A 27,006-nucleotide genomic window follows, 5' to 3' on the forward strand; every position below is an offset into this window, starting at 1 on the left:
CTCTTCTTACCCCCCTCCCTTTCTCTTCTTACCCCCCCTCCCTTTCTCTTCTTACCCCCCCTCCCTCTCTCTTCTTACCCCCCCTCCCTCTCTCTTCTTACCTCCCCCGCCTCCCTTTCTCTTCTTATCCCCCCTTTCTCTTCTTACCCCCCCTTTCTCTTCTTACCCCCCTCCCTCTCTCTTCTTACCCCCCTCCCTCTCTCTTCTTACCCCCCTCCCTCTCTCTTCTTACCCCCCCTCCCTCTCTCTTCTTACTCCCTCCCCTGTAGCGTGGCAGAGCTGCTCTGAGTGTGCACCTTCTCTGAGTGTGCACCTGAGTGTGCACCTTCCTGTCAGTCCGGCCGGGTAAAGGAAACAGAAACTCCGCGCGGAACAGGAGTTTCTGTTTCCTGTGCCCGGCCAGACTGACAGGAAGGTGCACACTCAGTGTGCACCTTCCTATCACTCCGGCCGGGCACCACGGACCGGAGAGCAGCTCGGCCACGCTACAGGGGAGGGGAGGTGAGAAGCTGCAGCCGCCTGAGGCTCTTAAGAGAGCGCTCAGGCGGCTGCAGCATTTAAAGGGGCGGCCGGCCCCCTCAGAGTGTGCCGCCGGGCCCCCTGATGGCGGGCCCCCCTCCCGGCCGGGCCCTCGGACCATGTCCGAAGTGCCCGACCGGTCAGTCCGCCCCTATCCCTGGTGCTTGCTCACATTAAGTGGTTAACCTGTTCTCGAACTGTTTAACCCCAATATTGGTTTTCCTGTCATAGACTTACATGCACCTGGTACCCACGCCTCTCTCTTCTCCCTGGGCCACACATGTGGCAGAATGCATGTGGAGCATTCGGGCAGCATGGTGTAAGGACAGTTGCACAACCTGAATAGGAATAGTAGACTTACCTTCGGTCCTGGGAATGGTTCCCTCTGCTGGTTCATGGGCTGAACTGCAGACCCCTACAAAGAAGTTAGGACGTTGCACGCTCCAAGAGCGCCTCCTTAAATACATTTGAAAATTATGACGTCAAGCCCTCAAAGGGACCACGTCATCTAGGCAACTCCATACTGTTTGGTGTCACAGAGATGACGTGGACGAATGAGAACACATGTGAACCTATTTAACGCATAATTGCCATATCGTAGTTTCTGATTAGTAACACGTTTAGTGCTCATACAACCATCTTGTGATTTCCTGTTAAGTGCTCATACAACCATCTTGTGATTTCCTGTTATTGACGTTGGCTTTTGGTATCCTGACCCAGCTTGTATTTTGACCTGTGTATTTCTGGTATCCTGGCCCAGCTTGTATATTTACCTGTGTATTCCTGACTTTGCTTCTTTCTTGTGATACATTAAATCCGGCCACTCTAAGGCCCAGGAATATGGCTTTTGGACCCTCACTTTGTGGGTATCATTTTCCTGCCTGTAAGGGTAACAGCAACCATGACATTACAAAACGGCCATGGACCCTGCAAGAATGGGAGATCGACAGACTACTCGTGAGGCAATGTTTGAGGAGATAGCTCATAAGATGGATCAGTTTGATTAAAGGGACTCTCCAGTGCCAGAAAAACAATCTGTTTTCCTGGCACTGCAGGTCCCCTCTCCCTCCCACCTCCCAATCCCCGGTGTCAGGATCGGGACAGGGATCCAACACGCAGAGTACAAAGAGAGGAAAGGTACGTATACCGGGCCTTAGAATGGCCGGACTAACGTACCGAGAGTAATAGAGAATAGTCAGAGACAAGCCGAGGTCGAGGGAACGAGAAGACAGATAAGCGAGAGACAAGCCGGGTCAAGGGATAACAGAGAAGCAGGGTAGTACAACGAGCCGAGTCAAAACCAATAGAGCAAACTAGAATACCAGAGCACTGAGTGACTAGACAAGCTAGAACCACGACAGGGCAATGAGCTGAAGAGAGAAGTAAGCTTAAATACCCTGGCTCTGGATGATAATCACGCCTCTGACAAGTACCGATTGGATATCGGACACTTGAGTGACAGGTCGCTCGTGATAGCGTCATGACGTCACGTATTGAGCGTCCTGCTAGAAAAGGACGTGGATTCCTCGCGGCCGGTGTTTAAGTGACTGGATGAACCGCGAGGAACGGAGGAAACAGCTCGCCTGGACGGATAAACCACCAAGTCTCTACCTCCCTTAGAGGTAGAGGCCTCAGGTACCCTGACAGTACCCCCCCTCTCAGATACGCCCACCGGGCGGAATGAACCGGGGCGAGATGGGAAGCGGAGGTGAAATGCTCTGCGAAGGCGAGAAGCATGAACGTCCTCCTGAGGTACCCAACTCCTCTCCTCAGGACCATATCCCCTCCAGTTGACCAGATATTGCAATTTTCCCCTTGAAATTCTGGAGTCAATGATGGAGCTGACCTCGTACTCCTCCCGACCCTCCACCTGAACAGGACGAGGCGAGGAGACCTTAGAGGAGAATTTGTTGCAAATAAGAGGTTTCAACAAGGAGACATGAAAAGAGTTAGGAATGCGTAAGGCAGGTGGCAGAGCAAGGCGATACGCAACCGGATTGATACGAGTGAGAACCCTGTAAGGGCCTATGTAGCGAGGAGCAAATTTCATAGATGGAACTTTTAGGCGAATATTCTTAGTACTCAACCATACCCTATCCCCAGGAACAAAAACAGGAGCCGCTCTTCTATGCTTGTCAGCGTGTTTCTTGAACAGCGAGGAACTATGTAATAGAATTTGCCGAGTCTGATCCCATAATTTCTTCAGGTTGGCGACATGATCATCAACCGACGGTATCCCCTGAGAAGAGGAAACCGAAGGAAAAATCGAAGGATGAAAGCCATAGTTCATGAAGAAAGGGCTAGAGCGAGTTGAATCGCAAACAAGGTTATTGTGTGCGAACTCCGCCCAAGGAATCAGACCGACCCAATCGTCCTGGTGTTCGGAAACAAAGCAACGCAGATACTGTTCGATCTTTTGATTAGTACGTTCAGCAGCTCCGTTAGACTGAGGGTGATAGGCAGAGGAGAAGTTCAATTTAATGCCCATTTGAGAACAAAAGGATCTCCAGAAACGTGAGACAAATTGAGAACCTCTATCAGAAACAATCTCCGAAGGAATCCCATGTAAGCGAAAAACCTCTCTCGCAAAAATCTCCGCCAATTCAGGGGAAGTCGGAAGTTTAGGTAATGGCACGAAATGGGCCATCTTAGTAAATCTATCCACCACCGTGAGAATAACAGTCTGTCTCTTGGAAGCAGGCAAATCAACGATAAAGTCTATGGACAAACAGGACCAAGGTTTCTCAGGAATGTCCAAGGGGTGTAACAGGCCACATGGAGATGCATGAGGTAGTTTAGTCTTGGCACAAGTCTCACAAGCTGCGACGAACTCCTCAATATCTTTTCGAAGTGAAGGCCACCAGAAATCCTTGGATATCAGAGAGTATGTCTTGCGAATACCAGGATGACCAGCTATTTTACTTTCGTGAAAACATTGTAAGAGTTCCAGTTGAAGTTCAGGAGGAACAAAGTTTCTTCCCTCAGGAGTGTTTCCGGGAGCTAGATGTTGTGACTTTAAGATCTGGTCAAGTAGTGGAGAATGAATTTTGAGACTGGTATTAGCAATAATATTGCATTTGGGTACAATGGAGGACAAAAGTGGTTCAACTGAGGCAGAGGGCTCATATTGGCGAGATAGCGCATCGGCTTTAGAATTCTTTGACCCAGGTCTGTAAGTCAGAACGTAATTGAAATGGGTAAGAAATAACGACCAACGAGCCTGCCTGGAGGACAGACGCTTGGCCTCTCCGATATAAGACAAGTTTTTGTGGTCTGTCAGAATGGTAACAGGATGTAATGTACCTTCCAATAAATGTCTCCACTCTTTCAAAGCCTTGATAACCGCTAGTAATTCTCTGTCACCAATGTCATACCTGCTTTCAGTACCGGTCAATTTTTTAGAGAAAAATCCACATGGATGTAATGGTTTATCAACACCCAACCTTTGAGATAGGACAGCACCTAACCCAGTCTCTGATGCGTCTACCTCAAGTAAAAAAGGCAGAGAAGTGTCGGGGTGAACTAAAATTGGAGCGGAAGCGAAAAGCTCCTTGAGAGTTTTGAACGCCAGGAGAGCTTCAGTAGTCCAATTCTTAGTATCAGCCCCCTGTTTGGTCATGTTAGTGATAGGTTCGATAATGGAAGAATAGCCCTTAATAAAGCGCCTATAATAATTAGAAAAACCAATAAATCTCTGTACGGCTTTAAGACCTTTGGGTAAAGGCCACTCTAGAATGGATTGGAGCTTATCCGGATCCATCTTAAATCCCTCCCCAGAGATCACATAGCCGAGAAAGGTTACCTGGGTCTGATCAAAGCTACATTTCTCCAACTTGCAGTACAAGCCATGCTGGAGAAGCTTGTGCAAAACCCTCCTGACTTGCTTGTGATGAATCTCAATGTCACTAGAATGAATGAGTATATCATCTAGGTATACAATGACGCAATCTTGCTGAAATTCCCTAAGAACCTCATTTATCAGATCCTGGAATACAGCTGGTGCATTGCATAACCCAAAAGGCATAACAGTATATTCATAGTGGCCATATCGAGTATTGAATGCCGTCATCCACTCATGTCCCTGCTGGATTCTCACCAAGTTATATGCCCCTCTGAGGTCTAACTTGGTGAAAATTGTAGAGCCCTTCAAACGATCGAAGAGTTCAGTAATCAAGGGAATCGGGTAGGCATTTTTAATGGTTATCTTATTTAGGCCTCGATAATCAATACAAGGTCTCAAAGAACCATCCTTCTTTTTAACAAAAAATAATCCAGCCCCGGCAGGGGAGGAGGACCTTCTAATGAATCCCTTGTCTAAATTTTCGTGAATATACTCCTCTAGAACTGAGTTCTCTTTCGTAGATAACGGGTATACATGACCTCTGGGCGGCATGGTACCAGGGAGTAGGTTAATTTTGCAATCAAAGGACCTGTGTGGGGGTAAGGTATCGGCTTTCTTTTTGTCAAATACAGCCTTTAAATCTAGATACTGAGACGGAATTTGTGTCTCTGTAGGATTGTCAGAGTTAGCCGATGTGTTAGTTAAGCCGAGGGGTGAGACTTTCCGCAAGCATTTCTCTTGACAATTCTGTCCCCACGAAACTATCTCCCCTGACTCCCAATTAATAATAGGGTTATGTCTCCTCAACCAGGAGTACCCCAGAACTATGGGAATAGAAGGGGAAGAAATGAGCAGTAAGGATATGTCTTCTCTATGTAGGATGCCAACAGTTAAGTTAATCGGTATGGTCTCATGGAAAATAACAGGCTCAAGTAACGGTCTACCATCGATGGCCTCAACAGCCAGTGGTGTCTCTTTTAACTGGGATGGAATAGCATGCTTGGCAGCAAAACCCTGATCTATAAAGCTCTCAGCAGCTCCAGAATCGATTAGTGCCATAGTCTTAACTACTCCCTTCTCCCACTTTAAAGAAACGGGTAACAGAAGCCTGAGCTCTTTGTAGTTGTGAATAGAGGACAAAGTAGAAACACCCAAGGCCTGTCCTCTAGAGGAACTTAGGTGCGAGCGTTTCCCGAACGATTGGGACAGTTTAGGCGTAAATGACCCCTGACTCCACAATACATACATAAGCCCTCCCTTCTCCTGTACTGTCTCTCCCTCTCTGTGAGATGAGTACTGCCTATCTGCATAGGTTCAGGAATACGTAAGTCCTCGAACTCAGAAATTTGAAAAGTAGGCGCTAGTTTAAAGGAGGGTCTACGGGTCCTATCTCGAGTGTTCAGCCTCTCTCTTAAGCGTTCATCAATACGAGATATAAAAGAAATTAAATCCTCCAAATTTTCAGGGAGTTCTCTAGTAGCGACCTCGTCAAGAATTACATCTGATAACCCATTCAGAAACACATCTATATAAGCCTGTTCGTTCCACTTAACTTCTGCCGCCAAGGACCTGAACTCTAGTGCATAATCCACAAGTGTTCGATTGTCCTGTCTAAGGCGCAACAGTAATCTAGCTGCATTGACCTTTCTACCAGGGGGGTCAAAAGTTCTTCTAAACGCAGCTACAAAGGCATTATAATTATAGACTAGTGGGTTATCATTCTCCCATAAAGGATTGGCCCATCTCAAAGCTTTTTCAATGAGTAGAGTGATAATAAATCCAACCTTCGCTCTATCTGTAGGATAAGAGCGGGGTTGTAATTCGAAATGGATGCTAATCTGGTTTAGAAAGCCACGACACTTCTCCGGTGACCCGCCATAACGTACTGGTGGGGTAATACGGGAAGAAGCACCTACAGTGGCTACCTCTAGACCTGAGACTGCAGGAGAAATAGAAGGAGTACGTGTCTCCTCAGGTGGATTACTAGCACGAGACAAAAGTGCCTGTAGTGCCAAAGCCATCTGATCCATCCTATGTTCCATGGCGTCAAACCTGGGATCCGAAGAACCAAGCTGACTGTTTGTACCTGCAGGATCCATTGGCCCTGTCGTAATGTCAGGATCGGGACAGGGATCCAACACGCAGAGTACAAAGAGAGGAAAGGTACGTATACCGGGCCTTAGAATGGCCGGACTAACGTACCGAGAGTAATAGAGAATAGTCAGAGACAAGCCGAGGTCGAGGGAACGAGAAGACAGATAAGCGAGAGACAAGCCGGGTCAAGGGATAACAGAGAAGCAGGGTAGTACAACGAGCCGAGTCAAAACCAATAGAGCAAACTAGAATACCAGAGCACTGAGTGACTAGACAAGCTAGAACCACGACAGGGCAATGAGCTGAAGAGAGAAGTAAGCTTAAATACCCTGGCTCTGGATGATAATCACGCCTCTGACAAGTACCGATTGGATATCGGACACTTGAGTGACAGGTCGCTCGTGATAGCGTCATGACGTCACGTATTGAGCGTCCTGCTAGAAAAGGACGTGGATTCCTCGCGGCCGGTGTTTAAGTGACTGGATGAACCGCGAGGAACGGAGGAAACAGCTCGCCTGGACGGATAAACCACCAAGTCTCTACCTCCCTTAGAGGTAGAGGCCTCAGGTACCCTGACACCCGGTTGCTGAAAGGGTGAAAACCCCTTCAGTCACTTACCTGAGACCCCCGCCGATGTCCCTCGGCGGTGGTTTCGGGTCGCCGCTGCTCCTCCTCTTCATTACGTCGGCCGGTGATCCCTCCCGCCCGCCGCCCGCGGAGACCTAATGCGCATGCGCGGCAATGCTGCGCATGCGCATTAGAGTTCTCCATAGGAAAGCATTGAAAATGCTTTTCAGTGCTTTCCTATGGGGAATTGAGCGACGCTGGAGGTCCTCACTTGAGGGTCCTTATACTTCCAAGTTCTTGAGGGTCCTTATACTTTAAGATTGGTAATATATTAGCACAGCGGTTTCCAAAGTGTGGGTCGCGACCCACTGGTGGGTCGCAGGGCGATCCCCAGTGGGTCGCGCTGACCCACACATGCAGGGCCGCCGGGGACTCAGGAAGGTAGAATGATTAGTCAGGCTCTCGGTCCATGACCGCGGGCCCGACACCAGGGGCCCGCCGGCTTGCCCTGTTTGCCGCCGGGCTCCCTCCAATCAGTCTGCTCAGCACCTCCGGTCTGCAGCTCCGCCGGGTGCAGAGCTGCAGACCATGTGAGAGAAGTCTCGCGAGCACCCAGAGTGTTACCATTGCAACACTCTGGGAGCTCGCAAGACTTTCATGACACTGTCTGCAGCTCTGCACCCGGCGGAGCTGTAGACCGGAGCATTAACCCACCGGACCACCAGGGACACTGGACCACCAGGGAATTTATGACAGGTAGGACACAGCCCCCAGACCCTGCCCCCCCAATGTAACCCCTTTTCTCCTTGCCCCCTCCAACCCCCCTGTGACCCCTTCACTCTCTGCCCATACTGTAACCCCTTCTCTCCCTGCACCCTCCCCCCACTGTAACCCCTTCTCTGCCTACCTCCCCACTGTAACCCATTCTGGCCCTGCCCCCCCACTGTAACCCCTTCTGGCCCTGCCCCCCCACGGTAACCCCTTCTCTCCCTCCCCCCTCCCCCACTGTAACCCCTTCTCTGCCTAACCCCCCACTGAAACCCCTTCTCTCCCTGCCCCCTCCCCCCACTATAACCCCTTTACTCCCTGTCCCCCTCCCCACACTGTAAACCCTTTACTCCCTGCCCCCCATCCCCACACTGTAACCCCTTCTCTCCCTGCCCCTCCCCAAACTGTAACCCCTTATCTCCCTGCCCCCCTCCCCACACTGTAACCCCTTATCTCCCTGCCCCTCTCCCCACACTGCAACACCTTCTCTCCCTGCCCCTCTCCCCACACTGTAACCCCTTCTCTCCCTGACCCTCTCCCCACACTATAGCCCCTTCTCTCCCTGCCATTCTCCTTACACTATAACCCCTTCTCTCCCTGCCCCCACACTGTAACCCCTTCTCTCCCTGCCGCCCCACTGTAACCTTTTCTCCCCCTGCCCCCCACTGTAACCCTTTCTCCCCCTGCCTGCCCACTGTAACCCTTTCTCCCCCTGCCCGCCCACTGTAACCCTTTCTCACACTGCCCCCACACTGTTACCAGTACACACACTCCCTCCCACACTGTCACCCTCACCTCCTGTCTCTGAGTGTCCTTTTGTGTCAGTGTGTGTGTGTATTTGTGTGTCTGTGTGTATCTGTGTACATGAGTGTCTGTGTATCTGTGTGTGGGAAACTAGGTGTCATTGTGTGTATCGCTGTGTCAATGTGTGTTTTTGTGTGTCTGTGTGTGTGCATACACTGCACACATACTCCATACAAAAAACATGCTTACATTCAAACACACATTGTGTATATGTATATTTTATAAACACAATATACACACACTGCATCCACTACACACATTACATACAAACACACCCCTGCATTAAAACACTAAAATGATCTACAAACACCCCTTCATTCAAACACCAACACTACACAAAAAGCACACCTGCATTTAAAGTCCTACACCACATTTACAAACCCCCCTGCATTCAGACGCAAACATTACAAACAAGTACACCACTACATTCCAATAGCAACAGTACATACAAATACACCCATACTTAATACAAAAACATGCTTACATTCAAACACTGCTCACAAATATAACCCTGCAATGATGCGCAAATGGTAGATCTCCATCTGGCATAGCATTGTTGAAGTTCTCCGACAGATGGAGATCTACCTTTTGGCCACACTTTCACTAGAGGGGGGCCCAGAAGACATACTTGCACCAGGGTCTTCTCTACATTAGTTCCACCACTGGGATAATCAACGTGAGGTACCTGGATGAAATAGCAGGACAACAGCACTTCTGATTCTGAGTCTGTGAGTAAGCAGTTGTATGTCTCTAAAACTGATTGCCATGATGTGCAAAGTTTCTGCCTCTAAAACTGCCATGATATATCAAAATTATGCATCTAAAACTGCCACGTTATGCCAATTTTATGCATCTAAAGCTGATTGCCATGGTGTGGTGTGCCAATTGTATGCCTCTGAAGCTGATTGCCATGATGTGCCAAGTTTATGCATCTAAAAGTGATTGCCATGATATGCCAATTGTATGCATCTCAAGCGGATTCCACGGTGTGCCAATTGTATGCATCTAAAGCGGATTTCCACGGTGTGCCAATTGGCATCTAAAGCGGATTTCCACGGTGTGCCAATTGTATGCATCTAAAGCGGATTCCACGGCGTGCCAATTGTATGCATCTAAAGCGGATTTCCACGGTGTGCCAATTGGCATCTAAAGCGGATTTCCACGGTGTGCCAATTGTATGCATCTAAAGCGGATACCACGGTGTGCCAATTGTATGCATCTAAAGCGGATTTCCACGGTGTGCCAATTGGCATCTAAAGCGGATTCCACGGTGTGCCAATTGTATGCATCTACAGCGGATTCCACGGTGTGCCAATTGGCATCTAAAGCGGATTTCCACGGTGTGCCAATTGTATGCATCTAAAGCGGATTGCTATAGTTTGCTAATTGTTTGCTTCTAAATTCGTTTGCCATGGTGTGCCAATTGTATGCCTCTGAAGCTGATTACCATGGTGTTCACTTTTTAAAATACACATTAAAAGCAAGTGGGTCTCGAAAAATTACCGTTTTGAAAAGTGGGTCTCAGCCCATAATAGTTTGGGAAGCCCTGTATTAGCATATAACATTTCTTTTGGCCCGGAAGCCTTTTCCACAATCTCATTAAAAGCATTTACTAGATGCTCTGATAATATATCCTTATAAACCTTATAATAGATGTTAGTCAGACCATCTGGGCCAGGGGTTTTAAAATGTTCTAATTTTTCAATGTTTAAATTCTGCTTTAGTAAGAGGAACATTCATGATGTTTGGTTCATGTGTTATTTTAGGAATTAAATGTCCTTTAAATATTTGGATATTTGATGTACCTCAGGTTGTTTTAGTATATTATATAGCTCTTCATAATAAGTTTGAAAAATTTCGGCTATAGTTTCTGGGTTTCTGTACATTGTCTGATCTTTTTTGATACATGTTATCCTGTTTTTCCCTGCTTTCATTTTAAGCTTATTAGTTAACCATTTCGTTATTTTGTTGTTATGGTAAAAAATAATTTTCATTTTCTCAAAATTTGTTCCATTTCTATTTAGTTAATTTTATCTTTAAGATCATTTAATTGTTTTCTTGTTTTCACTAGTTAAAATGTTTTTTTAAAATTATTTTTAGATAACCTATAATATTGTATATTCTATATATAGCTTTTCCCTCGAGGCTCCTTTTTCTCTTTGAATTTTACTTTTAAATGTAATCAAGTATACTCTTACTACAGTTTTAAAAGCACACCAGATCATTGCACAAGACATTCCTTCCATTTTATTTTATTTGAAATGCAGTTCTATTAAGTTTTTTATATATTTTTGATCTTCCATTCTTGAAAGGATATTATCATCCAGACGCCAAGTATTAAAAGGTTTATATATTTTTTTTATCTTTTTTATCAAACAAATTATAGCCATGATCCACCCATGGATTCTCCTTTATTGCAATTTTCTAGATTTGTTCTACTAAACTATTCTCTCCCAAAACCAGATCAATTCTAGATAATGAATGGTGTACTCAAGAACGCAGTGTAAATCAGTTTTCTTTTACATGATAGACTCGCCATGTATCCAACAAGTTATTTTCTTTTATAATATTTCTTAGAATGTTAGATTGTTTCTTTAATTGGTTACTTATTTTTCTATTATCTTTAGTTTTTTTTGTTTTTTTTATCTAATACTGTATCTGGGACACAATTAAAGTCCCTTGTAATAACTAACATTCCCATTTTAACTTTTTCTACTCTATCCATTATCTTTTTAGATACTTTGTTGGTAATACATTTGGCAGATAGAGGTTTACAAAAGTGTATTTAACAGAGACTATCTTACAAACTAGGATTTGTTATCTTCCTTCTTATCCACCTCTGTGTATATTATCTCTTTATTAAGCCATTTTTCCTTTCAAGCGATGCCTGTATAACTTCTTCGTACATCTCATATCTCCATCTAATTTTCTCTTCCCTTTTCCAATGAGTCTCTTGTATCATGGCTATATCTATCTGTTCCTTTCTGAGTAATTCATATAGAAGTTTCCTTTTAAGTGGGTTATTCAAAGCCTGTATATTCATAGAGATGCACTTCAGAATTCTATCTCTCATTTACTCCTTACCCCACTCTTAGCTTTCCTCACAGGATCAACACAAAAAAATTTCTACACAACACAAAAGTTCCCCTAAAAAAAAAAAAAAAAAAAGGGAAAAACCACATACATTCTCACTTACAAAAGGAGTGGCCTCCAATCTCCTCTTAATGTATCCCTTGACATAATTCCCCATAATGTCAAGAGCTGAGATCTACTAAGTGATCTCCAAGCAGAGGTATTTTAAGAGGATCACCTGGGCCAGCGACTTCCATAATAAGTATTCATTTATCACTTCTTGCCACTTCTGGCCATTAAAGCATATATAAGAACTGTAGCTAAGGATGTAGAGGTTTAGACACTGAATGCCAACCAAGAGAGGAGCATAAAGAAAGGGTTTACCACTTAAATGAAATTATAAATTTCCTTTAAAGCGGCACTGTCATTCCGAAATTACTTTTCTTTAATCAATTCCTCTTATCTCCCTCTGTCAGGATCTGTTCTTCATTTCTTCCTGTCTGCTCTAGTTTTCTTTAAAACATAAGACAAAGTAGGGACTACTTTGTCTTATGAAGGTTTCCTACGCCTGACCAGCTATGACCAGTGGAGGAGCAAAGTGTGCTTCATTTCCGGTGGTCAGAGCAATTTTCTCACAATTCTCACCTTTGATCGGTGATCTTGCGATGCTTTCTGTCAGTATTCCTGAATGTCCTGTCACTTAGACAGAACGCCGGCGAAACTACTGAATTTCATCCTAACAGAATGAGAACAGTTTTTTCATTCATGTTAGGATGCAACTCAGGACTTTGTTCGGTCAGGTTGGTCAGATGTTGTATGAAGGAAGCCAAGGAAATGTGGCATAGACAGTGAAAGCATCGCTGTGTGTATTTGTCCCTGTCTTTCAGTGTAGTTACTTTCAGGTCTTTGAATTTCCTTGTGTCCTCCACCTCTTCCACCCAGCACTTGAGGAGGGCAATTGCATTGGCAGCGTTGAGGAGCCTCAGGATCACCGACCGTTTGTATGCTGGAGTCGGCATAGTGGTATGCTGTATGAGGAATTGGGCTGGGGACAGTGGTAGAATTTCATCCATCACCTCCAGTATTACCCTGCCGATTGACTCCCAGAACGGCTATAGTTTCTGGGTTTCTGTATAGTCCTACCACACATGAGTGAACGTGCCTGTAGCCTCTCCACACCGCCAGCAGGCATCGGGTATTGTAGGATCCCTGGTGTGGAGTGCCGCAGGGGTGAGGGACCATTGTGTGAGGACCTTGTAAGAGTTTTCTTGTAGTCGTGCCGACCCTGGCATCTTTTGTACATGGGTTATGATCTTATCCCTGTCCTCCTCAGTTAATGTCTCCTCAAAGTCCTCCTCCCATTGTCTGATGCATGGGGGTGCTAGTAGATATCTGCCCATTACCAGGTTCGAGTAGATCAAGGATTTGGCTCACGGTGGTTCATCGGCTTGCATGCAGAGTGCTTCAAATTGTGTTTGGTCTCTTTGGAGGCAGGGTTTCTGCAGGATCGACTGAGCATATTGTGTTATTTGTTCTCTCGCCAGTGTATGTAGGGATGTGTGTGGCTGTTCTGGGAAGAGTTTGGTGAGTGAATGGGTGGCAAACTGTGTCTAAAGGATGTCTGCCATGCAGAGTATTGGTATATGTTTTTTCAAACGTGGGAGAGGTCCTTGGTCTCCCGCCGGGAAGTCTGGGTTCCCTCTTAATGGTCATGAGATAATGCTTTGAACCATATCTATGCCAGATCTGCAGGGTTGCAGCGATGAATGGATTGGTGAGCGGTATGTGTTTGCAGGCCTCTTTAGTGATCCATGGTAAGGTCCATAAATCGCAGTGGTGCTATCCGACTCCAGTTGTATCCATGGCTTGTCACTCACTGCTGTTGACCAGCTGATGACTCTAGGGAAGTGGGCTGCCAGGAAATATTTCTCTACATAAGGTAGCACAAGTCCTCCTCAAAGTTTGGGTAGCGTCAGTTGGGAGTTCGCTATACGAGGGGATCTGCCCTTCCATATAAATTTGCCTTCAGCGTGTTGAAGAATTATTTTGGGGCTGAGATGGGCACCGTTTGGAAAAATGAAGAGAAGTTTGGGTAGTAGTGTCATCTTGACTGCATTCACTTGGCCCAACCATGAAATGTAGTATGAGTTCCAGGCGTGCAATTCCTCCATAGCAGCCTTAAGAATAGGCAGGTAGTTGTGGGTGTAGAGGTCCGTCGGGTCCGGTGTGAGCCGAACTCCTAGGTACCGCATGCGTGTGTCACACCAGCGGAATGGGAATTGGTGTTGAAGTGTTTGTTTGAGCTTAGGGCTGATGGTGAGGCCCAGAATCTCGGATTTTGAGTAGTTTATTTGAAGTTTAGAGACTCAACCATAGGTTTTGAACTTTGACTGTAGAGTCTTTCTCGCCGTTTCCATAAACAGTGTGTCCGGGAGGATAGATTCATTTAGGTGCCACAAAGTTTGACGGGGCCAGAACAGGGGTGAACAGAGCCGCAAGTGGAGTGGGCAGCAGCCCGACCATGTCATTGGTAGGATTTCCGACTCTATCAGGAGAGTTAGGTTGCAATGGGGCATGAGGAAATGGTCTAACCTCGAGTAGGTGGTATGTATAGTTGAGTAAAAGGTGTAGTCCCGCGCCGACGGATGTATTGCTCTCCAGCAGTCGGCGAGCTGGGGGTAGTTGAGGAGGCAGAAGGTCTTGGCTTATCTGTTGTCCGGGTTCATCCCCGGTCGGGAGGTGGAAGCCTGCTTGGGGTGCAATGCCACGTTCAGGTTCCACGCTACTACCAGGATTCCCTCTGCGAATCTCATCAGGGTATTGAGCGTGGTGCGGACAAATTGAAATTGTTTTGAATTTGGGGTATAGATATTGGTGAAGGTGTAGGTCTGATCCTGGATAATTCCCTTTGTGAAGACATATGTACCCTGCTTGCAGCGGAGGATGGAGTGTTCAGTGTAGGGGATACACCTGGAGAACAAGATGCCCACTCTGTAGGTGCGTCGTAGTGAGTTGTTGCTGAAATATCCCAGTGGATAATTGCGGTCTTTCACTGCTGGTGCTTTGCCTTCTTGAAAATGCGTTTCCTAGAGGAATTCTATTGATGTTTTATATTGTTTGAGGTCACGCAGAAGTCGGGTGCGTTTCTCATGGATATTAAGGTCATGGACATTGTAGGAGAGGAGGACCAGGTCCTCTTAGGCGTATCGGTTGTCCTCCAGGGCAGGCATCCACAGGGCGGCAAGCAAGGGTGGGGCAGTGTGAGGTGGAGAGGGTGGGTGGAAGGAGTGGGGGAAGGGGAGGAAGGTGAGCAGGTCAGGGAAGGATGAAGTATGCAAAGATGATGGTGTGAGGTTCAGTGGCTAATGGGTGCAGTGAGGCAAACTGGCTAGGAGATTGTCTCAGGGTCAGTATAAATGAGTACCTGGATCAACTCCCAGAGTTGAGCATTACTCCCCTTCAGGGATAGGACATAGCAAGTCCCCTAAACGGGGGCAAGTCATCTGTCACTGTGTATTATGCATGGGTGGGTGGGGGTAGGCCAATATTATGGTATCATTCATGGGGTAGTCTTAATAATATAAAATGGTGAGAGCACACACAAAATAAAATATTATCACAAACTTTAGACAATGATGGTAATATCTAAAAAATAAAATAAAACATACACATAGGGTAATATAGTTAAAACTTGTATTAAAATAAATGGATCCACTCACGTGGTTCTGAGTCACTCCAAAAGCTGGCTCAGACTAAAGGCTTCAATATACAGAAGGGATAGGTAGCCACTTGATGTGGGTCTTGATACTGGGTTCACGACTGTTGTCTCTTAGGTGCAGCACGAAAATAAAATCCAGGATGCCGGATATAGGTTTAAGAAAGCACCCACAACTTTATTGGAACAAACAGTAAAATAAAACCTTACAGTAAAAAGAAAGTCCACCTCCACTTAACACTTTAAGTTTTAACTATATCGCTTTATGTGTATGTTTTATTTTATTTTTTAGATATTAAAATCATTGTCTAAAGCTTGTGGTAATATTTTATTTTGTGTGTGCTCTCACCATTTTATATTATATAGTACACTTGGGTTTTGTCTGATTGAAGTGATACACAAGGTTATTGTAGCACCATGCTCATCATCTTTTATCAACTTTACTATTTTATTGTTATGGGGTATTAGATGATACCTAGCAGGATCTTAATCCATTTTTCCCTGTCTGTGCTGTAAGGCCTTCAATCCTACCCCCCTCTTTTCTGAGTGGGGGCTTGCCCCTGTCCCACCTGTATGTGTGAACTCATGTGCATGACATATGGGGTGGTGTGATGATCGTCGACGTGGGGGCATCTGTCGTGAGCATGTATTCTAGGCTACATGTACAGCTTCAGTACAGTGCTAATGACATTAAAATAATAATGTTATGCCAAAGGTGTGGCATGTCTTGCTGTGGTGTCTGTGGTTCCCCCTGAGGTACCCTTCCCCCCCTAATAGATAGTTATAGTTTGGCCCTCCAGGCGAAGTGTGCCCATGCGGCGGGCCGTGTGTAAAACATCCTCTTTCAACTGGTAGATTGTCCAGGCAGCACACAATGTCTCTGGGCTGCTCGCCCTGCGCAGGTGGTGGTCGTAGCGCTTGGTGAGCTCTAACCAGGCCCAAACAAGGTAGTTGTTGGCCTCCCCGTACCTGGCTGAATATCATTCTCAGGAGCTCAGAGATATTTTCCGTGGGGCCTCCCTCTCTTACCCCTTGGATGCGGAGATTCAGTCTGCGGCCACAGTTGTCTAGATCATCCACCCAGATTGTCAGATGGGCTATGTCTGCTTTGCACTCCATTACCGCTGTGGTGGTCTGTTCAAGGTCTGTGCGGAGCAACTTGGACTCTGCTTCTGCCACTGACACCCTGGCATCGATGTTTATTGCATGTAGTGTTCTTTTAAGTACCTATCAGTTGATAAAACGACCACTTCTCCTCCTTTGCCTGCAGACTTTATTATACTATTATTGTTTTGTAAATCTTTTAGGGCCTTTTTTGGAATTTATTTATTTTTTGTCATCTTTTTTATGTTTTTCATTACCATGCTTTTAAATGTTTAATTTAATTCAAAATCATGCCTATCTGAAAAAAATCTGATCTGTATGGATATATTTCCTTTGTTCCCTTGTTGTTAATCCCTCTGTCCTATGATGGAAACATTTCTTTAAACATCATTTTCTTTTAAAATGATTTCAATTGATGAGAACATTCAAAAACAACATTTAAAAAAAGGTGGAGGCAAATTAAGGTCCTTTTTGTTGGATTTTTTTTTTACTGCATCCTCAGCTGGAATACTACATCATCAAATCTAATGCGCATAAAAATTTTGGAAAATGTATTTTCCCAAAAAGGTGCGCATTAGATTCGAGTAAATACGATATTCCAATTGAGGAAGCCATAATGCCAAAATGCATTTTGGAAAACATTGGACACTTTATAAAGCAAATACTTTATTGTTTTAATTGTTTTTTAATACACCTTCTTAAGACTATTTTACCCTATTTGAGTTACATCAGTTACTATAGTGTTGAGCCAGCTTCACCAGGCTCATCACCATGTGAGTGTATCTAATTTTGCAATTATATTCCTTATACAGATACACAAGTTTATACTATGTAGACTTTCATATTCTTGTAGTATCTACTCTTGAGATATACACTTTGATTGGGATTGGAAAGAGGGATTGGGATTGTCCTTTTTAATTATGCTGTTTGCTGCACTAGAGCCAAGTGCTTAAACAGGCTCTGCCTTTGTGAGTGTGAATATTACTTGTATGCTACATCTCATAACCAGTTGTACCATCTGCACTATTGTCTCTCCATTTTTTTGTTTCTTGTAAACTCTAACATCAGATCTAAAAGACGTATTGTGTACTCTACCTATTTTTTGTGCATTAATTGTTGAATAGAAGGTTTTCACAAGTTACAATTTTTAAATGAGTACATTTATGGGGGTGTAAAATTATAAAGGATAAGGAATATATATATATATATATATATATATATATATACACGAGGTTAAGTTTGGGGAAAAAAGAAAGACTGGTGATCAAGAGCAGAAAATACTAGGCTGGGATTAGAGAATGTTGCATGTGAAAGAAAATTAATTTCAGAATGTTTGTATTCTTTAAAGCAAAATGTAATATTTGGTGCACCTTTATTTTTACAGTGCAGGTATTATGGTTAATTGCATTTCACTGTGCAAACTAGTCTGTTATTAAATGTAAACAAACACAAATGAAAAATGGCTTACATCATGCAGTTCTGAACATAGAGTAACAGAATGAGGTTACGGAGGTGTGCAGAGATGAACTTTAGATATGTGATAAGGGACTTTGTCGAACCTTTTGTTGCCTGCTTTCTTAAAGAATGACAGAAGTACAAAATGTCATGTTCCTTGCAATCAGTGCTGACAGAGCTATGCCTCAACCAATGCGATGGCCACTTTGAGATCGAGGAAGCCACCATATTGCGAAACTGTGTCATAATTATTATTATTTAGGTGAATCGATACAGGTGATAATGAGGGTCTTGCATAAGCAAGCTTGAAATCTAGAGGAAGTGATGATTTAATTACATGAAGTGAAAAGGAATTGATACAGTAATAGAGTGATAGGGGCATGTAATAAATATGGTCTAAAAAAAAACAAAACGTATACAAATTATTGTGTAAAAAGTACGGTATCTGTAGAGTAACAAAGCATAAAAGGTTGAAGAAAACCATTCTAGTACAAATTGCATTCGTTGAAGTAGAGGAATACTTCTTTAGGGAGGTCAGATAGGCTTTAGGACAAAATGTCTACCCAGGGCCGGCGCTTCAATTAGGCCACTTAGGAGGTGGCCTAGGGGGCCAGCTCACTGGCGGCACCGCGGCATAGGTGTGTCCTGTGTCTGTGTTGTGCTTGCAGCCGGAGCGCCCGCTGCTGAACAAACTAGCCGGGAGATCAAAAGGTCTCCCTGACCAATGCTGTGCTGCCTCCCTGTCCCCGAAGCCACCAAGCAATCACCACAAACAGCCCTTGATGCAGAGGAGGGAGAACTTGGACTTTACTCTCAGGCCAAGTTCTCCACTCCTTTACTTTAGCAGAATGTTGGTAAATCGTACTGTTCTAAAATGGTTTGCTTACGTACTAGAGGCGCGTCCTGTGTCAGTGTTGCACAAGGTGCAGCGCTGATGTTTAGATTCCCTATGCTCTGTATTGATTAAATGCATCTCTGTGAGGAGATGCTGATTGGTGCAGTAATAGTCTTTAATGGGAAAGCATTCGATTGGCTGATAATAAAATTTGCAGATCTTAACCAATGGGGCGGAGCAGGGGCAGGGCTAGTAGGCCATGAGGAGATCTGCATGGTGCTGGGAAAAGGCGAGTTGAACACCTTTTTAAATGAAGGAAAGAGGGGCTGGGGCCTAAACAGCTGTTTTAGAACTATAGTGTCAGGAATACATGTTTGTATTCCAGACATAATAGTGTTCCTTTAATAAAACATAATCAAATTGCTTTTCAAGAGGGCTGTGCAGAAAGCATTTAGTTCCAGTATTATGACCGAAATGTAATATGTTTTCTAAATTATTCAAAACTGTTAGAAAAAACTTTACAAATGATGTATCCACAGGAGTCACTATTAAAGTCTATGGGAATTTTTGACATACAATTTGGAAAATGTTTCTTACTGTATTGAATCATCTGTATCATTTAAATCAAGGCCTGTATTTGGACTGCTTGTCACCTCTGGACAATATTTTCGAAGTTTTACTAATATATGGTTTCTTTTATTGCAGGTCTACTTTCTCTGGTATCATTCCAAGGATGTCATCAAGTCCTTCAAAACTGTGGAAAGGTGAACATATTGTGATTCAATTCTTCCTTTTGTTATTTGGCTCAGGGGCTAATAGGAGTTGCTATCCTACAACTTTAAAGGATCAGTTAAGACTAGAGTCTAGAACCCTATTATTAATGTGCTGCAGACATAATGTAATCATATTCCCATGGGTATATTAGATAACCCCTATAATATATGCGTGTATAGGTGAGTGCAGCCTATATATGTAAATATATTTGTGAGTCCACGCCAACTCTCATGGCTTTGCACCTCTCCCTGTCACAGATGGTTTATTCAAAGTCCCTAGTTAACCTTGCACTACAGAGCGTCCCTGGAGGATGAATTTCCCAAGTAAGTGAATTCATTTTATAAGAGCAGGCATTAAGTTCCCTGAATAGGACCTGCCAAAAATGGGGTACTTTGGCATTGTGGTAGGCTTAGGTCTGATGATATAGAGTGCCCTCCACTAATACTGGCACCCTTTGTAAATATGAGCAAAGATGGCTGTGAAAATGGTCTTTGTTTTTAACCTTTTAATCTTTTGTTTAAAAAAATATACATATATACTTTGCTGTCATGGATATCAAAAAAACTGCAAACAAAGGCCTCTACTCTCATCCAATAATAAAGGGTCTTCAGTTTACCCGACAGTGGAATTTCAAAGGGGATTAAGTTCTATGGTCAGATAAAACTTAAATAGAACTTTTTGGCAATAAACACCAGAGGTGGGTTTAGCACACACAGAGAGGTAGCCGTATGGAAAAGTGCCTCATGCCCACAGTTAAATATGCTGGGGGCTCTTTAATGTTTTGGGGCTGTTTTTCTGCCAGCGGACTTTTTGTGAGAATACATGACATCATGGACTATCAAATATCAACAATAAACATCAAATCAACACAAAAATGGTTTACTGACCACAAAATCAAGGCCACCCCAGTCTCCTGACTTGAACCCCATAGAAAACTTGGGTGAACTGAAGAGGAGAGTCCACCAGTGACAACTCAGAAATTTGAAGGATCTGGAAAGATTCTGTATGGAGGGATTGGTTTAGATCCCTTGCCATGTATTTTCTAACCTCATCAGGCATTACAGAAGAAGACTCAAAGCTGTTATGGGAAGTAGCACATATGACTAAAAGGGTGCTAGTAATTATGCCACACATATTTTATATTTCTGACAGATTTATTTGGAGGGTAAACCTGTGTTGTGCATGCAATTGTTTGATATCCATGAGAACAGAGCATTTTTATCTATTTTTTTTTATAACAAAATTTCAAAAGGTTAACCAATAAAGACAATGTGACACATCCTTCTTTGCTCATATTTACCAATGGTGCCAATATTAGTCGATTGCACGGACTGGCCCACTAGGAGACTGGGAAATTAAGCTTGGGCTGGCCAGGGGCTGCAACAGCTGTAAAAGTTTAGATTTTTTCTTTTAAATTGCTGGGTAGCTGCGAGGAGCGGCATCACATAGTCGCTCCTCGCAATGAACAGACATGCAGCAAGCCGTCTGGATACTGAGTGACGTCATATCCCGGCGGCTGGCAGTCAGTGCAAGCAGGAGAGAAGCCTAGTGATAGCTCTCACCTAGCTCCAGACCTGCAGACCTAATGATGACCCAGGTAACCATTAGGAAGCAGCAGGTAATGGTACTGTGCAGAGGGACCTTACATTTAAAATGTGATATTTTACTTTAGGGAATAACCATACATGTGTTAAGGCATGAAAATAACATTTATTGGGGGGCGGGCCGGGCCACCATGCTGACCGGTCACTTTCAGGAGAGGCTCCTGAGGGACTCAGCCTTTTAAGCTGACATTTGCGGCTCATACGACAATTTTGGGCCCAAACATCGCAACAGAGTGGACCAGTGTATGTGTCGATGTGTCTGTGTTTATAGGCCAGTGTATATGTGTCAGTGTCTGTATTTGTTAATGGGTCAGTGTGTCTGTGTTTGTTTATGGGTCAGTGTATATGTGTCGGTGTCTGTATTTGTTTATGAGTTAGTGTATGTGTGTCTGTGCCTGTTTTTGTGGGTCAGCGTATATATGTGTCAGTGTGTCTGTGTTTATGGGTCAGTATATGTATGTGAGTGTGTCTGTGTTTGTTTATGGGTCAGTGTGTGTTATGAGTTTGTGTGTGTTAACACATTGAATGTGTTAATGTGTGGATGGATCAATATGTCTCAGTGTATGTGTGTATGGACCAGTGTGTGTGTCTGTGTTTTTGTCAATGTGTGTATGGGTCAGAGTGTGTCAGTGTGTGTATGGGTCACTTTATGTGTGTCTGTGTTGGTGTCAATGTGTATATGGGTCAGTGTGAAGATTTCACTATGTTTACAGGATATTTGATGGTATTATGCATATATAACAATACATATGTATTATATTAGTATTTCCATGAATCTATACTATGAGCACGATTTGTATGAATGTTATGCTTATAATTTATACACAAATATTAATATAAAACAAATGCATTCATATACATGTATGTATGTATAAAACAAATTGTATAAAATAAATTATATTGAATAAAAATTACAATTGGCATTACTTAGTCCTGACGCTGACCCTGCTAGCTCGCGGGCTCCTTCATGAGAAGCGAAAGCAGTTCAGAGATAAACAGGAAATATGATAGAGTGTCCTATTCCCGGTGTGTCTCTATCACTGCACTTTTTCCACTTGGAGGTCTCTCTGTTAAACTATAGGGACAATCATAATAATATTAATAATAAAATGTCTCTATTAGTAGTTACCCACTAATAAAATAATCCAAATTTAAATTCAGAGCAGCAGAACTGAAATCATAGCTGAGATTCCATTTAATCTCCATTTTGGCTATTTGACCTTACATTTTAAATGTGATATTTCACTTTAGGGAATAGCCATAAATTTGTTAAGGCATGAAAATAACATTTATTGGGGGTGGGGCCGGGCCGCCATGCTGACCAGTCACATGCAGGAGAGGCTCCTGAGGGACTCAGCCCTCTAAGCTGAGATTTGGGGCTCATACTACAATTTTGGGCCCACACATCGTAACAGAATGGACCAGTGGCTGCAGGGCTGTAGTGGACCCCGAGATCGGGAGTTTTCAAAGCCCATGAGGGCAACAGAAACTTTGGAGTCTGCGGCCTACTCGGAAGAAGGAGCAGTGTGGCCACATACTGGCTTTTGCTGGCCTCGTCCCCCCCCCCCTTTGGACCAGTGGGGGTTATCCTAGTCCTCACTGGGGCATCCGAAGCAGCGGGGAGGAAACTTTCAACCACCCCCGCATGCAAATCCTATGCTTGGAAGTTTAAATGGCTGCCACCCAGGCCTGAAAGACATTGTCCGTGCTGACTAGCCACACGCCGTCTCCCTGGGGACGAAGTGGCCCCCCCACCACTACAACTTTGTTATTCCACCAGATGGAGAAGGACCCTCGGCTACCCACAAATACTTCCCAGTATTAAAGTACAAGCATCCACGCACATGGGACTCGAGCCTTGAAGAGACGAAACCTACATCATTGCCAGACACCCTGGGGGCGCTCCTCTTCCAAAAATTCTGACAACGGCTCCTGATACCTCAAGAACACATGCGCAACATACGGAGCCCGTGCTGTGATCTGGGACTGGTCAAACAAAACAGGCCGGGTTTGCTGCTATGCTGGGAATGCATCACTAATAAGCTTAGCCAAGTCAGGAGTAAGAGGGGGGGGGGGTCTGAAGAGACCCCTGGCTCAGCGTGTATATATACACTAGGCATGACCCAAGAAGTGCTTGGTACCTGCTGTGAGGGGCCCCAGTGGCTTTTACTAGTAGATGTAATCTGCTCATTTAACTTGTTACAAAAACCTCTTGTTGACTCAATGCATGTGATCCAATCCGCCTCATTTTATGTATGACCCTCACTTTTATGCATTAATCTACTCTTCTCTTATTCTCAAAATGAGCAGTTTGTTGTATGTATCCCCAAGCATATGTGCCCTGGGGGGCATTTACTCTCGTGTTACTATATGTGTTGTCACCAGATTCAGTTTAGATATTACCAGATTGTTTGGTCTACCATGTGACAGTCACTGATTTACTATGTCTTCACAAAAACACAAAGAAAACTGTGCAAAGTTTCTCGATATTGTATATCATACCTCTGTGCTTTCTATTGCAGTTAATCTTTTCAATGTTCATGCTTGCCTGTATGTCTAACTTTGCACTGCAAAAATAAAGAATAAAAAAAAAACATTGTTTTTTTTTTATTGATATATTTGCCATTTTATTTTCACACCATAACTAACATCTCAATGATGGTAAATATGCCTTTATTGTGACACAAAAATCTGTTAAACAAACCCCTTACAAAAACAAAATGTGTTGTTTGCATTCCCGCTCATGTTGCTATGAAACTGGTAAAAGGCACATTGAATATAACCAATGCGGGCAATTTCCTTATCTTAAATATTTGAATGGAGTCTACCAAAGTGTAATTAAGGAGTCACATGATCTCACAATAAATAATACAATTGTTTATGGAAGGATTGTTTGTTAGCAATCACATCAAAGCAAACAGCAGAATGAATAACAAGTCCAGAATGAGAAACACAAGTTTGGCAAACTTTGAACATGCCCCAGAACATTGCAATATAAAAGTCCAGAGAGATCTGCAGCTTATATGGGAGAAATTGTCTGTGGGACGACTACAACCTGAAAGTTACACAACTGGGGCTTTGAAATTTGTGAGGAAGAATGTAGGGAACATATAAAACAACAAATAAATAGAAAAAGGAGAGGGAATGCTTTTTACTGACAGGCACTGGCAAACTAGTTACTATTGAGGACTGGAGTAACAGAGCCTATTGGCCCTCTTGCTTGGGGGAAAAGAAGCTTTCCATGGTAGAGCCCCAAGGGTCACCTGAAGGGCTTCACTCTAATAATCATAATTGCATTGCAGGACTAAGACTGCCTTTAGTGGCTGTCAATTAGACAGCCACTAGAGGCACTTCCTGCTTGCTGGCAACTTTTGGTTGCCTAATCGATGCTGGATGTTCAGTGTCAGTAAAATCCCTGTAAGAAATGCTTTCCTATGGGGAGACCCTAATGTGTTTGTCATGCTCATCTGAGGAGGTTGAGCGCTGACCCAGCTGGTATCGGGTGAATACAGTAAGGTTTTTTAACCCTTAAAGTGCAGGGCGGGGGACCGCAAAAGAGAGGGAGGGGCAGAAGCAGCTAAGGTGCTAGGGATACACTATAGTATCCATTAAAGTTTTGTGTGAAAAAAAATGTTTTCACCTTCAAAATGTTATGTATGATTGTAAAAACAAATGCCATACAATAAAATGCATTCAAGTGTGTATCACTACAAAATGTGGAATCATCAAAGGAAGTGAATACTTAGGTAAGAGACATTACTAATGACCATCCCAAGTCTTCTGGGATTATCTTTGAACAGGCACTTTAAGAGCGTGACCGAGCCCCTGTAGTTTTGGTCAGCTGGGAGGAATTGACAGCCGATCACTTTCTCCCAGCTTCACAGACCGTTGCTGGGAGGGAGGAGTAGGAGGAAAAGACGGTGGCACAGACAGGCAGCATGGAGGCAGAGGAGAGGCTGGAGTGATCTGTGTGTGTATAACATTAATTAAATGTGTGTGTCTGTGTATGTATCTGTGTGTCAGTGATTATACTTGTGTATCAGTGTGTGCTTTAGTGTGCCAGTTTGTTTATGTGTCAGTGTGTATCTGTATGTCAGTGTGTATCTGTGTGTTTATGTCAGTGCATCTGTTTGTAAGTGCCAGTGTGTGTATTTGTATGTCTGTGTGTGTATCTGTATGAATGTGCCAGTGTGTGTCAGTGTCTGTATCTGTGTGTCAAGGTGTATGCATGTGCCAATTTGTTAATGGTGTGTGTAAATAGTAGCAATATGTTGTTAATTATAAAGTTGTGTTCTGTCATAATAAAAAGTCCCACCAGTCCACCAGAGAACAAGGACACTGGACCACCAGGAAAATAAAAGGTACTTTTAACACCCTTCCCTCACACTGTCACCAGTCACCCCCTCAGTCCCTCACACTGGAACAAGTCACCTGTGGCGAAACCAACCTCGCCACTGGGCCCTGGAGAAGCCTGTTTGCCCGCCTCCTACCTGCTGACTATGGCCCCTGGGTTATTTGGGGCATATTGTATTTTATTGTGCGACTGCTGGCCCTTTAAGCCCAGTGAATTGTATTTTATTGTACTGCTGCTGGCCCTTTAAGAACTGTCTGGGGACATATTGAGACTTTGCGTAACAATACCCTTTAAGACTATGGCCCCTGAAAACGTATGGACTTTTATTCGGTGTGTATGGCCCTTTAAGAACCGTCTGGGGACATCTTATAACTGTGGTGAACAATGCTCCTTTAAGACTATGTCCCCAGACCTGTAAAATAACTTGTTCCTGGCTTTCTCCCACTTGGTTCAGTAAATAGGGCTTACTGAACCAAGTACCACACAGGCAGACCACCCAGTAGTTAAAGTGTGCAGGCAATTTACCTCCCAGGCTGTGAGGTTACTGCAGGGTAATTGCCGACCACTGGGTGGCCTCAGTTCGTGCAAACGAACACGTGGCGGCGGCCATCTTTGTTCATTCAGACGCGGTCAGCGGTGTATGCTAAAGATTCTGTGGAACTGAAATCGGCTACACATTTTACCGAACACCGCTGACCCTTACCTTCTCCTACACTTCGTTTTTCAGCTCCAGAGACTAAGTCCCGTTCGAAATGGGACTTAGTCGTTTTTCCGCATGAAATTGACCGGCCGCACAGCCCAAATCTATGGAACTGTTTTGGTCAGGAAATTGTGCTTGCTAGAGAGGATTTCTATGCTTCTCAGAGTCGGTGGTTGTGGTGTCTGCTGCAGTGCTTGAAGTCCTCAGGAGCGCTAGGAGCATCCTTTAACGGAGGTACCCAGTCGGGGTGCCCGGCGATCCGTTACATCACCCTCTCCCTCCGTCACTCTGCCACCTGTCACCCCATACCTCCCACACTCTGACACCTGCCACCCCCTCCTCACTCTTTCACTTACTATGTCACTGTCACCCCCTCACTCTACCATCTGTTACCGCGTCCCTCCCTTACTTGGTCACCCCCTCACTCTGCGACCTGTCAGCCCTCCCCATCCTCACTCTGACACCCGCCCCCACCTGTCACCCCTACCACACTCTGCAACCCCTTTCACACTTTCTCACCCCCTCCATACTGTCATCCACTCCACGCACACACACACTATCTCCCCCCTCGACACACACTGACACCCCCTCCACACACACACACACACACACACTGTCACCTAACTCGACACAGTCACCACCTCCACACAAATCCCTCCTGATCCTGTAACACTCACTCACTTCAACCAAACTGCACTCACCTCCTCTTGCTCCTAATCCTTTTCTCTCACTGTCAAGCTCACCACTCTTTTTTCCGGTCACACTTCCTCCTCCAACCGTGCCACACTCACCTCAAACTC

At 44.4% G+C, this 27,006-nt stretch overlaps 1 protein-coding gene across 1 annotated transcript in view; it reads left to right on the top strand.

Moving 5' to 3' along the window:
- The window catches only part of LOC134614226 (proton channel OTOP1-like), a 127,987-nt gene that overhangs the window by 52,990 nt on the left and 47,991 nt on the right, over window positions 1-27,006 (top strand). The window contains exon 4 of the mRNA XM_063457779.1: window positions 19,480-19,538. Coding sequence (XP_063313849.1) covers window positions 19,480-19,538 — 59 coding nt within the window. The remainder of the gene's footprint in view (window positions 1-19,479; window positions 19,539-27,006) is intronic.

The sequence above is a fragment of the Pelobates fuscus genome, chromosome 6 (assembly GCF_036172605.1).
Source record: "Pelobates fuscus isolate aPelFus1 chromosome 6, aPelFus1.pri, whole genome shotgun sequence".
NCBI lineage: Eukaryota > Metazoa > Chordata > Amphibia > Anura > Pelobatidae > Pelobates > Pelobates fuscus.